We start from the raw sequence: 16964 nt of genomic DNA, 5'->3' as shown, positions 1-16964 counted from the left end.
ATAGGCGCTGTCTTATCACAAGAGGGCCACCCTATTTGCTTTGCTTCTCGAACTCTAAATTGTCATGAAAGAAATTATTCAGCAACTGACAAAGAGTTTCTCGCCATCATTTGGTCGGTGAATTACTTTCGACCATATCTGTATGGTAATAGATTCAAAATCCTGACAGATCACCAACCGATAAAATACCTTCATGCAAAATATAGAGGGAAAGATCTGTTACCACGACATCAAAGATGGTTATTGAAACTAGGAGAGTATCAATTTGACATTGAATACCTCAAAGGCAAAGAGAATAAAGTTGCAGATTTTTTGAGTCGAATAGAACAACCAAACGGAAGTGATCAGCAATCGGTCAAAACAGACAATCAAACACATTCATATTCAAAATTAAATATTATGTGTAACATGGAAGATAATGATAATGTTACAATGGCTACTGTTCACTCTGCAGAAGAGGAATTGTTAGATCATATCCCGATAAAAGAGGACATTGTAAACAAGTTCAAAACTCAAATCATTTTAACTAATGATAAAACACATGAGTTTGAAGTAAAACACAAAAGAAGAATCATATATATCTCAGAAAATGATTTTACTAATTTGAGTGATATTTTAAGGAGATACATAAAAAAAGGAAAAACAGCAATTTATTCTGAAATATCTGACCAGAAGTATAATATAGTGCAACAAAAGTTAAGAGAGATGTTTTCCAACGATGAAAGCATTAAATTCATAAGGTGTTCACACAGAGCTCGTGACATTGACACTGAAACAGAAGCGGTCAAACAAATTTCATTTTACCATGTACGTGAAAGTATGCATTCAGGTATACAGGAAACTTTCAACTCCATTAGGTACAAAATTTTCTATCCAAATCTTCTCAAATTAATTCAGATCGTTATTAATCAATGTGAGGTATGTCAAGCAGTGAAATATGACAGGAAACCAATTAAACCAAAGTTCCAAACCTCAGAAACCGCAACAGATATTAACCAAATAATTCATGTTGATATCTTCACAATTATGAAGCATGACTTTTTAACTATTATAGATAAATTTTCTAAATTTGGCTCGGCGTACTTTTTGCCAGACAAATGTCATATAACAATAATAGAAACCTTAGAGGAGCATTTAACCAAAATTGGTAAACCCAAAAAAATAGTAGGAGGGAATGAATTGAATACAATTCATATAAAAAATTTTTTACAAACGGAAGACGTTACCTTACATGTAACAAAACCACATAGCCACACCGGAAATGCCGATGTAGAGCGATTTCATAATACAATAGTATCAAAATTTAGAACCCTCGCATTAAATAAATCAAAAATTTCACCTAAACAGATAATACAAAGAGTGATTCGAAATTACAACGAAAGATTTCATTCAACAATCAAATGTACACCAACAGAAGTCCAAACTAGAACAGTAAATTTAGAAACGGTCAGGGAAAATATTGAGAAAACTAAAAAGAAATACTTACGGAAACTTAATGAAAAACGCGAAGATTATTGTGAAACAAGAACGACTGGTTATATTAAAAATTATAAGGCAGTCAGACATAAAGAACAACCTAGATACAGAAAATCAGAATTGGACAACGTTCACTTAACGAACATCAGAAAAAAACCGAAATTTGCAGATTACGATGACAACATTGAACCTTTCGTTACTGAAGAACAAATCTTAAATGCAGAAAAAATAGCTAATAATGGTCCATTAGACGAAGTGCTTATGGAAAAATTTAACTTACGCTTAACTAGACAAGATATTAAAACCTTGCTAGGAAACTCGTGGTTAAACGACCAAATTATAAACTTGTACTTAAATTTGTTAATGGAACGAAGTGAACAAGGGAGTTTGCCGAAAGTATACGCGATGAATACGTTTTTCATCCCACGTCTGTTAGAATTAGGATACAATGGAGTCGGTAGATGGACACGAAAAGTCGATATTTTTTCCTACGATTTCATATTAGTCCCAGTACACGTAAACCAGGTTCATTGGTGTATCGCAATCATTAATCCCAAAGATAAAATTATAAATTATTATGATCCTATGGGAAACCCAAATAGCAAAATTCTAGAAGCGCTAGAAAGTTATTTGAAAGAAGAATCGATGGACAAACAAAAGCAACCTTTGGATACGTCAAAGTTTATAAAAGAAAATATAGTGAATGGTCCACGTCAAACAAACAATTATGACTGTGGGGTATTCAGTTGTATATTCGCTGAACAAACCACAAGAAATATCCAAACAAATTTTTCACAAGAAGACATCCCTAAATATAGGAGAAGGATGCTTGTAGAGATATTACAAGGCAAACTAATTGGGTAAAATACTTTTAGAATTGCTATTGTTTACTTACACAAATTTAAAAGCCTAATTTGTAATACCAGATACAAAAGCAGATAACTTAAAATAAAATGCCTTACAGGTGATGACGATGTACTCCTACTACATATTATTAACATTACTTGCAAAACTGGCCACAGCAACATTAACTGTGCAACCAATAATAACGAACAATGGATATTCAATTATAAACATGGGACAAACCGAGATTATACAAGACACAAAAACAATACTACACGTTATCAACATAGAAGAACTTAGACAAACAATAAATACAGTAGATCAAAATATAATAAAACTAAAACTTGCACAAGATCCTTTGATTAGCAAAGAACTAGCAAATATATATGCCAAATTAAATTCATTAGAACCAAAATTCAGAGAAAAACGGGGATTATTGAACATAGTAGGAACAACTCAAAAATGGTTATTTGGAACCATGAATGATGAGGATAGACAAGAAATTTCAGAACATTTGAAAATCATAGAAAAAAATGAAGAATCAGCAACAAAAAACCTCAACAAACAAATAGAAATCAACTCCCATTTCTCAGAAACTATAAATCATTTAAAAACCGTAATAGAAGCAGATAGAAATCAAATCAGTAAAACATATGAGCAAGTTACAAATAATGAGAGACACATAATCCTCCAGCAACTCAAAATTGACCAAACTATTAAATTAGAAATGTTAAAGGATAAATTGAACCAAATAATGGACAGTTTAGCATTAGCCAAACATGGCATAATCCACCCTAGTTTACTTACCGCCACCGAGTTGACACAGACAGAAATGGACTTTTACAAACTAAAAAACCTAAAGACAGGACTTTTCAAATTGAACAAAGAATCGCTCATTCTAGCAATAAAAATTCCAAACGTCTATAAATTAGTTGATATCAAACTAATTACGGCAATGCCAAATAAAAATCATTCAGAAATCCATCTAGATAATCAGTATATATTAGAAATAAACGGAACAAAATTCGAATACACTGAAAGTATTCAATATGAAAAAGAATTGAAAAAAATTAATAATTGTATTACTAAAAACAATTGTGAATTAGTTGAAAATAAAGTAGTAGAAATCAAGAAATTAGATGAAAGTACTATCATTTGTAAAAATCTTAAAAATCAAGAAATACTTAACTATTGTGACGATAGAAAACTGATATTAAACGGAAATTATCTAATAGTAATAAACAATTGTACTATCAAAATTTTGGATGAAACATTTAGCAATAAAGACATGCAATTTGTAGATAGATTTTTCTACATAGATGAAAAAATTCATAATTTTGCCGAGAAAATTAATTTTGAAAAGATTGTATTAAAAAAGGTTGAAAACCTAGAACAAATTAAAATGTTAAAATTCCATAATACTGTGAACTCTGTCACTGGATCTGTTGTTATTGTTATTTTAATTGTTATCATAATTGTCATATTTACCATTTGTCAAAAAAGCAAAAACATGGCAGTTTACATTAAAAATGTTAAAAAGAAAAGTGTAAAACCTGATAGAATTCAGGAGAATTCTCTTTGTAAGGGCGGAGAAGTTATGTATACGTCACCAGATGACAACGTAACTAAAATACTTAGTCAGATAAATTCCAACTTAAGTAATAGAAATAATACCTAGAAATTCTAAAGTAACAAAATTCATTTGCAAACTAGAAATTAGACACCTGTCTAAAGTCCAGACACAATGTCAGCATTTTTGATTTCTTCAAATTACAAAAATGCAAGCGTACACCGGTAAATTGCATCAGCATAATTAGAATATATAAAGCACGTAAACGTAACACTCGCCCCATTGAAGTTGTACTCTCATAAGCCGAAACTCTGTCCGAGCCTTTTTTAAATAAACTATAATTTGTCCACAAATTGTTTAGTTCTTTTTTTTTGTTCGATGCACCCGCTCGCTACGAAACTTGCGCTCTGGCGGCATCACAAAGTTTTTGAAAAGGCGCACAGTCAAAAGCCCCTTCAATGTCCACGAACATCCCCATCGCATACTCACCATTCAAAGTTGCATCCTCTATACTTGTGACCAAAGAATGAAGAGCAGACTCACAGGACTTTCCACGTTGGTAAGCATGTTGGTTTTCACTAAGCGGGTGTGACCTAAGTGCGTTTCCACGAATGTGACGCTCCACCAGTCTCTCCAAACCTTTCAGCAAGAATGAAGTCAAGCTGACCTGTCTGAAGTTCTTTGGATTAGAATAGTCATCTTTCCCAGGTTTCGGTATGAAAACTACCTTATCCTGTTGCCAAGAAGAAGGCAAGTAGCCCAGAGCAAGACATCTTCGAAAAATATTTCTTAGAGGTTGCTCTAAATGCTCCATACCCTCCTTTAGCATTGCCGGATAGATGCCATCCATGCCAGGTGCTTTGAAATGTTCAAAGGACAGTATGGCAGCTCTCACCTTTTCATGGGTAACAACCGCTTTCGCAGTGTTCCAGTTCCCCTTGCAACACTTGCGTGTTGAAGAGGTTGCAAGAACCGTCAATTCTCCCCCTACCACTTCTCTCACCCGTTCTCCCGGGTGGTGTACTTCCAGGAGGGTCTGTACTGAGTCCAGTCTGGAGCTCGTGAAAGTACCGTCGGGTTTTCTAAGAGAATCCAACTTGGCCGACTCATCCCTTTTGAGGACTCTGCACAGCCTTGACGTCTCCCTTTCGCCTTCCAGTTCCTCACAGTACGCTCTAAAGGAGTCTCGTTTCGAGCACCTCACGAGCCTCTTATATTCACGTTGTGAGTTCCTGAAATTTAACCAGTCTTCGTTCTTGTTACTTTTGCAAGGACGATTTAGAAGTCGCCTGGTTGATTTCCTGAGTTTTTGCAGTTCTCGGTTCCACCAAGGAACCGTTTTACCGCTTTGGCCTCGGGAAATAGGACAAGCCTCTTCATAGCACTCTAAAAGTGTGCCGTTCAAAGTTTTCAATTCATCTTCCAGCACCAAAGGAGTCCTTAGTCACCTAGGGAACTGTACTTTATTGCCAAGAAGTTCATTGAACTTTGCCAAATCCGTTTTCCTAGGGTTCCGTCTTTGTACTGCAGACTGTTCGCCCGCAATAGTCATAGTCAGATTGAATTCTAGATATCGGTGATCTGACAGTGAGACCTCGTCTAGCACTCGCCAGTGTGTAATCAACTCTAACAATTTTGGGGTACAGATTGTTAGGTCAATTACTTCGCTTCTTCTCGGTCCCACGAACGTAGGGGCTGATTCAGCTGATGAAAATAATACTGTACAACAGGGATTACATAGTAAAATAAATAATAAATAAATAAAAAATAATAAAAACATCTTTGAATGAATAGAGAAGATGAAAATCGCATGGTCAGACTATAAAAATTGAAATAGATGACCGTGACACGAGATACCATACAAAATGAATTGTGGGGGTATGGGCAAAGGATATGTGACAACTTCAAAGCATGAAGTCAATAACATTCAATCTTTTAACCTTTTTTCATCAATCGTTTATTATAAACATATTATAAATTCCTGTTTTTAAATATTAATAAATAAACTGTTTTGAGATACATTTTGGTATTCATATTTTCAATTATTATTAATGAGGAGTGTGCCTAACTCTTAATTTTGCATTCCTAAGGTTGTGATATAACTCGACTATGTGATTATGTTTCCGTAAATATAATGTATTCTATGGCATTTATCACAATGTCTCTCAAGACAAATGCCACGCCCTTTACTTTCCCGGGGGAGAATCGCCAGGCAGGACAAACTATGATGTAAACGAATCGGAATCATTTGGAATATCTGATGTCTATTATCAATTTTGCTGACTTTAGTTATATTATCATGGTCTGACTTCTGGAACCGCATGGTTTTGTTTTGAGATTGATTGTTGCCACATTTTCAAATGAGGACAAATACGCAAAAAGTCATCGTTATTATCAAATGATAATTCGAGAACCAAGAACTTCTATACTACTCGATGAGATGAATTAATTTGTATATCTATCAAATCCTGAAAGTTTTATTGAGGCCGAAATAGCAAGACTTATACGAAAATCAGGGAGAATACGAGCTTTTAAAATACTACTTATAATAAATCGTTGTCAAAAGAATTATTTTTCGAAAATTGTCGATGTATTATATAACGTGGGCCACAGATCATGTTCGTCCGTTCATCCATCGTTTGCAGAACATTCCAATTCCAACCAAACTTTGTAAGTTTTAGATACAAAAGAAGACAAGCGAAAGGACGTTTTCTATTAAGTTAATTTTAAATGCCGGCTTTGTACGAGTTCCCCAAAAATATTTGAACGTTCTCATTTTCTTCTGATTTATCTATGTAAACAATTTGAAAAGATATGTATGTAACAATGCGTTTTAATATCTAGATGACAATAATTGATTTTTAAGTGGTAATAATTGATCAAAACCGTTGTTCTTGCCTAAGTTCAAATGGAGTATATTGACGGTAGCCTAGTTACTAATAATTTTGCTGCTTGGGCAGAGGTTGTTAACTTACCAGGCATCTAGAAAGCAATCTTCTCTACGTAATACGTGTGCTATGTTTCTTATCGAAAACCTTATAAGGTAATTAATGTGATGCATTTAGTTAACATGGTGTATTTTGATCTCCTTTTGATTGAGTTTGTAAATCAATTCGGAACCAACAATTCCGTTTATGTTTGATTTTGATCGGTCCCTGTCTCCTGTTTTTGGTTGTTAGCTCAGTAAAAATCATAGCGGCGAATCCGCTTTCTTAGCATCTTTAATATTTAGCATGGTGTTATGTAGAATTATTGTAAACATGTTATGGATAGTATATTATTGGCGTACTTTTCTCTGCATTTGTTCTGTTATCTGCTAATGGCCGACGGTAATAACAATAGGAGAAGCATTGCTCCGAGCATCTGCAGCATTATTGGCATCTTCACACTCCTTTCGGATGCATTGCAGGCATCAGCATCGTTGCAGCTTTGAAGGCAACCGTGGACATATCTGTAAAATAAATTTTATATACTTCAAATGATCATATATTGTTACTATTGTGTATTTATATGATATACATATTTGTTTAGGGTTTTTATAGTTAGTAAAGCTTTGAAAAATTGGGTTTAAGTATATAGTTTGCCATTGACCCATTGTTGGGGTATACCGCGTCAACCTCGTCTACGCGTCATCGTTCACGATTCGCTGAAAGCGCTTCAATTCTTTCCAGGACTTCCCGAGACGCCCGCACTCCTCCTCTATTATTCTGCACCAAGCGCTCTTGCGACGACCTACTCATCGGCCATTTTCGGAGAGTCGGTTCGACTGCATGTCGTAGCCAGCAATGGGATTGTCGCGCCTCTTTAATGGCTGACCCATTCATTGCCACTTCCGCCTGGTGATCACAATGCTCGCGGGTAACTGGCTCCGCTCCGCAGAAACCATGTCCCTTAGATAAAAAAATTGATCAAAGCCTTCAATGGTCTGCCCAGTAATGCAGATAGGAAGAGTGCAATGACCCGTCAGGTAGACACAACCTTAATTTTGTTAGTGTTTATCTTCACTCCGACCCTACTTGCCTCTCTTTCCAAACCCAGAGCCATTTGCCCGGTGAGGAAGCAAACAGACATCAAGAGCGTAGTTAACGTGCCTGAGGAAAAAGGTCATAATGCATTGAACCCATCCACGTCCTCCGAACTAGGCAACATGATAAACGTCACCAATAACAAGGACAAATAAAATCAGTGACAAGATGTAACCCTGGTGGACTCTGATTTGCACCTCAAATTGTTCTGAGATTTATTTCGGCGCGGCATCTGATATTTTTGGCCATTATATGTCGGTCAGATAATAGCGATTAGTTTCTCTAGAATGTTCTCCCTGTTCACGCTGTCGAAATCAATGAAAAGCAGGTGAAGGAAAAAAACAGGAGTTTTATGTAACCAGTGAAGAAGGATGTGAAAAGGAAACCAGCTTGCTCTGTTGCCCGCTTTCGAGGTTTGGAGAATCAATTTGAAATTTCAGGTTCAACTTCAACTTCGGCCACGGAAAAGAAATTTATCCTTGTGGCTGCACTGCTCGGTGAGGGGGGGGGGGGGCGGTTAGAGGAGAAAGGAAGAAGAATGGGGGGAGATTAAAAGATGATGGCGTGAGATAGACATGTTTTCCTTCGCAAGTTTTATAACTAATCTCCGGCGAGCTCCTTCGTGATCCGAAAAACGCGTCGCGAACGTGCGGAACTCTACTCAAAAGAGTGCCATGAAAAGTTTGAATACAGCGAAATCGGCGGGCAGTTGGAAAATCGGAGAGTTGGACGTTTTTCAGGGCCGAAAAGCGAGTTCGTGGAACGAGAAACCAGCCCATTAGCGGACCGGTTGAGCAATCAAGGCGGGGACGACATAGAGGCCAGGTAGGGGACGCGCCGTACAGAAAAGAAACAATTTGGTGGTAAGCAAACAACAACGCTGTTTGACAAGCGGAGGACTCAGGTAATACTCAAATTTGCTATGCTCATGTGTGATCCTAGTGGTCGTTACCTATTTTGGAGTCGTGATTGCAATCACCATGTGCAAGAATAGACGACATATATATAAACCGAGTAAATATCTAAATCGAGCGCAAAAATTTCCCGCTTTGTATTGGCCTCTGTACTTCACAAACACCCATAATTTCTTCAACTTTCTGTGACCTAACGAATTAATGGCGATGTATGTGCTATCTTTTGGCACTAAATATTCTCCGGTGCGTTGCTAATACTTATATAAGCTTACATCAGAAAAATTTCAAGAGTTATGTGATAATCACTTAAAATTGATTTTATCTGGAATGGTATTATTTATCGGGTATCTCGCACTCTAAATTCCTGGTTTCACTGAATATTAGCCAAGAAAATTGGTCCCTGGAATGGATAGTCTATATTTTACCGTTGCACAGTTATAGCACTTTTCCTATTGTTAAGAACTTTTATATATAAATATTTACAAAGAAAAAAAAAATAGTTTAAAGATAATATATAAGTAGTAGTCACTACAAGTCACTACAACCGACGTTGTTATTGCTCTAGCCGTCCCCAGGAAGGCGTGAGTCCTCCCATATAATGGGATTTCCCCCATTATGTTTGAAGCGGCAGGTGGGGAAAAATGAGGTTGGGGTGGAAGAAGAAAGGAAGACGGGGGCCGCTCGTCGCGTAGGTACCAGAGTTGACTCAGGGCTAGTCCTTCCCTGTTAATCCCGCGCGCGTAAGCATTTATTTGTGATTTTAGTTCCCTCCCTTATTAGGCCAGTTTAACTCCCTTTGTGAAGAAATTTTTGGTGGTATCGACCCGTATCGAGACTTCACGTCTCTATTAGAGTAGTTTATCCCGAGTTGGTTTAGTTTTTTAGTCTTGAGTCTAGGCACGTGAGTAAAATCTCTGGGCTCTGACACAGTGATAATATTTAAGAGCCAAGAACCCCGGCCCTCATCTCGCCGAACTGCATTCGGGTTAGCTCCAGCACGCGCCGTCCGGTTCTACATATTATCTCGCGCAGTAGGTGTTCACGACTGGCAAACCTGTTAGGGGAGTTTGGTTGGTCGATAGCTTTGGTGACCGTGTTGGCGCCAAGGTGATACAACGCTGGACTCTGATCGTTACACATTCCAGGATTATTTTCTCTATTATCTTTGAGACAGCAGGGAGCACGTAGATATTCCTTCAATTGATATTCCCCTTTCTCCACTCTTTGGGAAAGGTGCCGGATTTCCAAGATTTCCGTATGAGCAGAAGTGGCAGATCTGCAGAAGCTGTAGGGGCAGCAATGAATAACTTTGTGCGCAAATCGTTAAGCGGGGTTGGTGCGTTTGAAACTCGGTTATATTACTAACGTTTTTGTCCCTCTTAGTGTTTATCCCGCTACAGTAAGTTCATCACTTTTAAAGCATTAAATCTGGTGATAATGAAATTGAAACTCTGTCTCAAAAAATAAAATCAAATCGCGAATAAATTAATAACAAAGGAAAAACTGGAAGACTGACCTACATTCCTACGTCCACCGAGACAAACTATAATTGACATTCAATATATATATTACCTGTCGTCGTAATAAAATCTTCCACAATGAGACATCCGGATAATTTCCGTATCTGTCGTCAGCGTCCCACTATCAAGTGCGCAGCCTCGAACAGTTATGGTCTCTCCAGTATCATCTAAAAAAATCAGAAAATTAAAATAAGGTATCACATCCTGTAAGTATTTTTTAATGTATGTTTATAGCTTTCAATATTTAGAGAAGCAAGACCAGTCAAAACTAAAAAACAGTTTAGGAAAGACCACAAAAATCTGCAGTCCATATTTAACTCAAGTCGATCTGTACTACCTACTCATGCACAAACATATATGATTCTAAGACATTTTGTTCCCAAGCTACTTGTTCGTGATTAATATCCCTTCCCTTCGCATTTCATATTAATTATCATTATTTTGTGAGAAATAAAATACTTAGATAGCCTTTTTGTTGTCCAATTATCCTACGGTTTATACATCCTTTTTGGAGGGTTCCTTATTGGAGGGTTCTTATTCATTATCACGGCCAATAATGCTGGACAACACAAAGACTGTGAACATCCTTGACGGAAAGGAGGATTTAAATCTGGGTTACCAATCATCAACCATTACACAATGTATAATGAACCCCTTGTGTCACAATCTAATCAGATCTGAGTGTTGAAGCATTTGAGGGGGCTTCATTCTGCTGAGTCGACTGCTATCCAAACATACAGTCACGATGCAGTTAGTTAGTTAGTTTAGTTAACTGGGGGGAGCCGCAGCCCCGAACACTCAGGCCATTATTAGGCCCATTGTACTATCCCCGTAGTTGCCTATTCAATAGCTTCCCGCCTACGGTGTTCGCAGGCTTTAGCGAATCTGAGAACATTCTCCAGAGGCAGAGAGTGTGCAGATTCTTCATTGAAGAAAACCTTGCCAAGGTGTCTTCGTCTGAGATCTGAGGATGCCGGGCAGCTGCATAAAAAGTGCAGGGCCGTCTCCTCCTCCTCCTCACATTGGCTGCACACAGCCGAAACCACTACCCCAATCTTTTCCATATGGTAGTTTAAGGGGCAGTGTCCCGTCAAAAGCCCTACTAGGGTTTTCATGTCCGACTTCTTAAGAGACAACAAAAATGCCGCTCTAGCGGCTCTAGCCTCCTTCACAAGGATTTTCGCTTGCCGGCAAGAGTCCAAATTTTTCCACTCGGTTGCGTGAATCCTTGCAATTTCACTCTTCAGAGTAGACTTGAAAGTAGATGGTCGGATTCCAAGAGCTGGTTCTGTCCCCACCATTGTGGATCCAGACCCTCGGCGAGCTAGTCTGTCAGCCTCCTCATTGCCGGCGATGTTAGAGTGCCCCGGCACCCACATCAGGAATGTTTCGTTCAGTCGGCCAAGTTTCAGCAGCACCTGATGACAACTCCACACCAACTGGCTTGATATGTTGTTGCCATTTAGCGCTGATAATGCCGCCCGACTGTCGGAACAGATTCGAATGGTGCGACCCCTCCAATTTTGTCGCAGACATTCTTCTGCTGCCAATGAAATGGCATATATCTCCGCCTGGAATATGGTCGTCATTTTTCTGAGAGGTCGGGCCAGTTCTATAATCGGATTCTCCGAGAACACCCCTGCACCTGATCCATCCTCCATGACTGACCCGTCGGTGAAGATTATTAGGTCTGTAATCTGAAAAGACTCATGGCCACTTGTCGACCATTCTTCTCTTTCGGTGATTACGACAGTATATGTCTTTTCAAAGACGAATCTGGAAACCATATGATCGGTCGGCATCAGGGCTACCGGATGTTTTTCAATGAATTTCCATATAGACGCATGCCCGTTGGATTGGCCGCCTTTCCACGCCCCAATGGTATCGAGCCTATATGCGTCGTTTGCTGCTTTCCGTTTCACCTCCAAGTGAATTGGGGGTAAATTTAGGATAGCTTCAAGTGCCGCAGTCGGCGTAGTACTCATTGCTCCAGTAATACTTCCGTTAGCAGCTTCCTGCTGTTAGCAAAGTTCAGTCTTGGCCACCAGACGATGAATGCATCCATCAAAATGGGTTTTATTATGGATGTATACATCCAGTGTATCCGTTTAGGTGGAAGTCCCCAGGTCTTACCTAACTTGCCGGTAATTATTACGGATAGGTCGTCCGCAAATGCTTGCGCGAAGACTTTTTTGTCCTCCAGGAGCCACAGCAGGGTATCCATTACCAAGAGCCATAACAGTGGAGAGAGAACCCCTCCCTGTGGGCAGCCCCTGAGACATCCTGCTTCAATAGACTTCTGGCCGACCGATGTGTGGGTTTTTCACCACTCTAGCATGTGAAAGATCCAACTGATTAGCAGCGGTTCGATTCCATGCTGTCTTGCCGCATCACAAATTGCCGCGAATGAGGCATAATTGAAGGCACCTTCGATGTCCATGAATGCGCCTAAGGCGTATTCTTTTTGGACATCGCCTTTTCAATTTTTGCCGTAAGTTCATGGAGGGCTGTCTCCGTGGATTTGTCTTTCTGGTAGACGTGTTGCCTATGGTGAAGTGGCCACTTAGGAATGTGTGTGTCCCTTATGAACCGATCTACTAGTCTTTCTAGTCCTTTTAGCAGAAAGGACGTTAGGCTGATCGGTCGAAAGTTTTTTGCGTCTATGTAGGTGGGTTTTCCTGGTTTGGGAATGAACAACACCTTCACATCCCGCCATTTAATTGGAAAATAAGCGTGTGCTAGGCATGCGCGATATATATTCCGAATATGTAGACCCATGGCATCCATTCCTTCTATTACTAGCGCAGGGATGATGCCATCCGGACCTGCAGACTTGTATCTATGGAACGAATTAAATGCCCATTTCACTCGCTCCAGTGATACTACTTTGCATGCCAGATTCCAGTCTCTCGGTTGAGCGCTGTATGCACCTGTTGGTCCCGAGATTAGATTTTGGAAGCTGCCTGGGAAGTGTACTTCAAGCAAATGATTTGCCGTTTCTTCATCGCTTTCTGTGTACTTCCCATTCTGTAAACGTAAATAACCCAGTTTCTGGCTATGTTCTTTAACCAGAATCCGCTTCAGCTTTGAGGTTGCCTCAAGAGAGTTAGTCTCTTCGCAAAAGCGTTTCCAAGATGATCGTTTGGCCGATCTTATGCTCTTCTTTAGAGCCTTCTGTGCCTCTTTATAGCGATTCCAGCTAGTGCTTGATTCACCCTTCAGAGCACGATTGAGGAGCATCCTTGCGTTCTCCTCTGTTTTGCCAAATCCGAGTTCCACCATGGTGTTTTACCCTTCTTTGGCATCTTGAGTGGACAGCTTTTTTCGAAAGCTTCTCTCATGCTAGTTGTGATCATCTGGGTTGTCTTCTCAATTCCAGTAATGGATTTGATGCGCTTCCCAGGGATCGTGATTCGGGCGCTTAATTCTGTTTGATACATTACCCAATCTGTGTTCCTCGGATGCCGAAATGGAGTGGGTGGAGGTGGATCCATGCCCATAACGAAATCAATGCGTCTGTGATCCGAGAGTGTGATATCGTTTGATACTCTCCACTCTCCGATCAGAGCCGCAATGTCAGGAGATGCCACCATGATGTCGATGACCTCGCGCCTGACCACGTTGAAGAAAATGCGTTCATTACCCACATTTAGGATCTGCAAATCGGTTCCTACTAGATACTCCAGTAGTCTCGATCCTCTTGCATTGATGTTCGAACTTCCCCAGCATATGTGGTGAGCGTTGATATCACATCCTGCTATTACCCCCATGCCTCTACTTTTGGCATATTGGATAGCTCTGATGAATGTTCCACTGGGAACGTCTTCTGCGTCGTAGGGGAAATATGCAGAGCACCATAGTATCTCTTTATCTCCCTGTTGACTTTTTACGGTTAGCTTAGCCGATGTGGTGTCGCCATCACATAGGTCGTTAACCAGGTTAGCCTGGAAGTCTTTGGAGACTACCATGCAGGTGCGGGGTCGATCGCTTCCATTGGCATACAATAGGTCAGCATGTTGGAAGTTTAGGCCCCTGACTGCCCCACCAACAACCCACGGTTCTTGTATGGGGTACATAAATATCTTGCAGCTATTGATCCGACGACTGATAAGTGCAGTCGCCGCTTTACAATGCTGCAAATTTACTTGGGAAATGTGGCACCTCATCTACGTTTCAGGTGTAGATGCCGGGGCTGCATGTCCCCTTCAATGGTTTTAGGAGCCGACACTTGTAACGTGACGGTCCCCAGCCCATAGTAGAACCGGCAACCCGATTTTTCCCGAACCTTCTTAACATCAGGTTCGGGAACGCCGATAATGAGAAAAGTTCCCGGCCTATCGGTCCTCTCTCCTGTTTTGCTGCCTAGCAGCAACCAGGTGGAAGTGTTAAGATTGTTCTGTACACCAAGTTGTTCCAGAACCCCAACGCCATTTCGCTCTTCTTCTGGAAGCCAGAGAAAACACTTTTTGATCGATGGAAACTCAGAGACCCTTTTCAAGGTTAGTCGCGCACCCTCCCACACATCATTAAGGGAGGAGCAGTACTGCCTGAGCCACTCGTTCGTGTCTTCGTCGGCAAAGTTCAGCTGTAACATTTTACGGTATACACCTACCGACTCAAAGCAAAGCTTAATGCCTTGCGCGGACGCAGTCCTTACAGCTAGGAGGAGTTTCCTCCTAAGCTGTTCGCACTGCTTAGTATCGTAGCCGGATGGATTAGAGTCGTCATACAATTGAATTGGTTCCCACTTGAATAAGTGGGGAATCTGAGTTTAGACTGAGGTTCTCCATCGATGAGCTCAGGGTTGCCCCTTCACTCGGGGTTGGATCGTCGCGATCGAAGTTTAATAGTGTTTGCTTTATAGGTTTATATTTTTGTTTTTTTGTTTCTTCATAGTTGGCTGCCATGGCCTCAATTTTTCCGGGGAAAGTAAGTCGATCTCGGCAGAGCTCCTTTTTGCCGAGACAAGGCTAGTTGAAACTGGGGGTCGCCTGGTACCCAGAGTTCACCGTTTACGGCCACATCTTAACCCCTGTGACCATTCAGCCCTCGGCACGGTAGTCACACCTTGGCTTGGGGTTTTGATTACCGCTTGGCTTCAGGTGTCACCTCCCGTTTCTGGAGGATCTTCCTTACTGAGCTCCCTCACCACGACAAGGTAGGTAATCGTCGAGGGAACAGTCACGATGCAAGTGAGATTTGAACCTTCCTTACGACAGTCTAGCACTCTATCCACCGAGCCATCGCTCAAATAATCTTAAGTAGCATTCCAGAGGTTGTCATTAAAAAAATCCGTGATTCAATCTCTTATTTTTCGCTCCATTTGGTTTCTTTCAGTCATCAGCTCGATCTGTTGAGTTGACAGACACTTAAAACGCCATTCAATGTATCAAGCCATCGCTATTTAGATTAGTCTTTGGGTCAAACCTATTAGTTTGGATTCTAAGGTCAATCTTAGCTAGTGAGTCATCATGAGGGTGGACGAATTTGCACAGACTCAAAATAATGATACGAATACTGTCACTAAATAAGTCAGAATACCGGAAGCTTATATACAGATTTTGTGTTCATCTTGTGTGGGAAATTTTCTTTTCATGTTTTTCCATATCCCATATCTCTTAATTCAAAATATTCCTTGATATACATATATATTTCTAAACTCCAATTCCGCCTTTCATATGAGTTCACTTTATATGATAATGACGTCAAAAATGTCCTACAGTGCGATAAATTCATGTAAAATACACAATTTCAACCTTCTATGACTTTGTTAATAATAGTTGGATTTTTGTCAAACTTTCCAAAATTGTGTACTATTATTATTACTTATTATTTATAAGCCTAACAAATTTTGTACTTTTAGGATGAATTTAAGGCATTTGGCAATATACTATTATTAACTTTATTTAGGCAGAAATTGGAATAGGATGCACTTTGAGGGCTGGGCTTTTTTAGATTTTTCGGATGGATATGTTCTGAGACGAGACCTGTTACACTTTTTGGGGTACACATTTTGAGCGCTCGCCCCCCTATGTTTCACCCATCATCAAAAATATTATCAGCTTCGAAAAGTACTCATTGACGCCTTTCCTTGGATACCCCGCACAACCACACTCTTTGAAAAAAAATGTACACTTCCTTTTTACATGCATTGGGAGCCCCCTCCCATTTTAAACTCAATAAAAAATGCCGCCACTTGCTATATGTATATTGAGTGGAATTCGTACCCCTTGATGAATGATAGAATTACATAACATAATGAAGGACTGGTGGAAGGAGTGGTGGCTCATTATTTTTGGATTGTTCATTAAGTAGGATTTTAATATTTAATAGAGAAGTAAAATTTCTGAGAAAAATTATGTGGATTTAAATAGGTGTTATGATGGAATTAGGGATTCTCTGCTTCTTCTTCTTTAATAGTGGGGTCTGCTGGTCCTAAACGATTGGGCCGTTTTCGGTGGCTATAGGTCTGAACTGGGTTTTCAAATCAACATCCAGTGTACCAAGTCACTGTTAATTCGGTCGGTCTTTTGGCCGTTCCCCATCGACTTCGATCCTCAGACCCTCAGCCCTTTATAATTCATATATAGTTTGGAATATCTACTCATCAGGCTGA

General features: G+C 39.8%; 1 protein-coding gene across 2 annotated transcripts in view; it reads right to left on the bottom strand.

The window, feature by feature from the left end:
- Nucleotides 1-5835: 5835 nt before the first annotated feature.
- Nucleotides 5836-16964, bottom strand: part of LOC119660155 — a 49248-nt gene continuing 38119 nt past the window's right edge. For both annotated transcript variants that reach the window (XM_038068560.1, XM_038068559.1), the window contains exons 4-5: nucleotides 10401-10515; nucleotides 5836-7340 (exon numbers count right to left, since the gene is read on the bottom strand). In XM_038068560.1, the coding sequence (XP_037924488.1) occupies nucleotides 7199-7340; nucleotides 10401-10515 (257 nt within the window). In that variant the 3' untranslated portion in view covers nucleotides 5836-7198. The remainder of the gene's footprint in view (nucleotides 7341-10400; nucleotides 10516-16964) is intronic.

This window comes from Hermetia illucens, chromosome 6, assembly GCF_905115235.1.
Source record: "Hermetia illucens chromosome 6, iHerIll2.2.curated.20191125, whole genome shotgun sequence".
Lineage (NCBI taxonomy): Eukaryota > Metazoa > Arthropoda > Insecta > Diptera > Stratiomyidae > Hermetia > Hermetia illucens.
The sequence above is the reverse complement of the archived record's forward strand: the minus strand, read 5'-3'. Positions and strand labels throughout refer to the sequence as shown.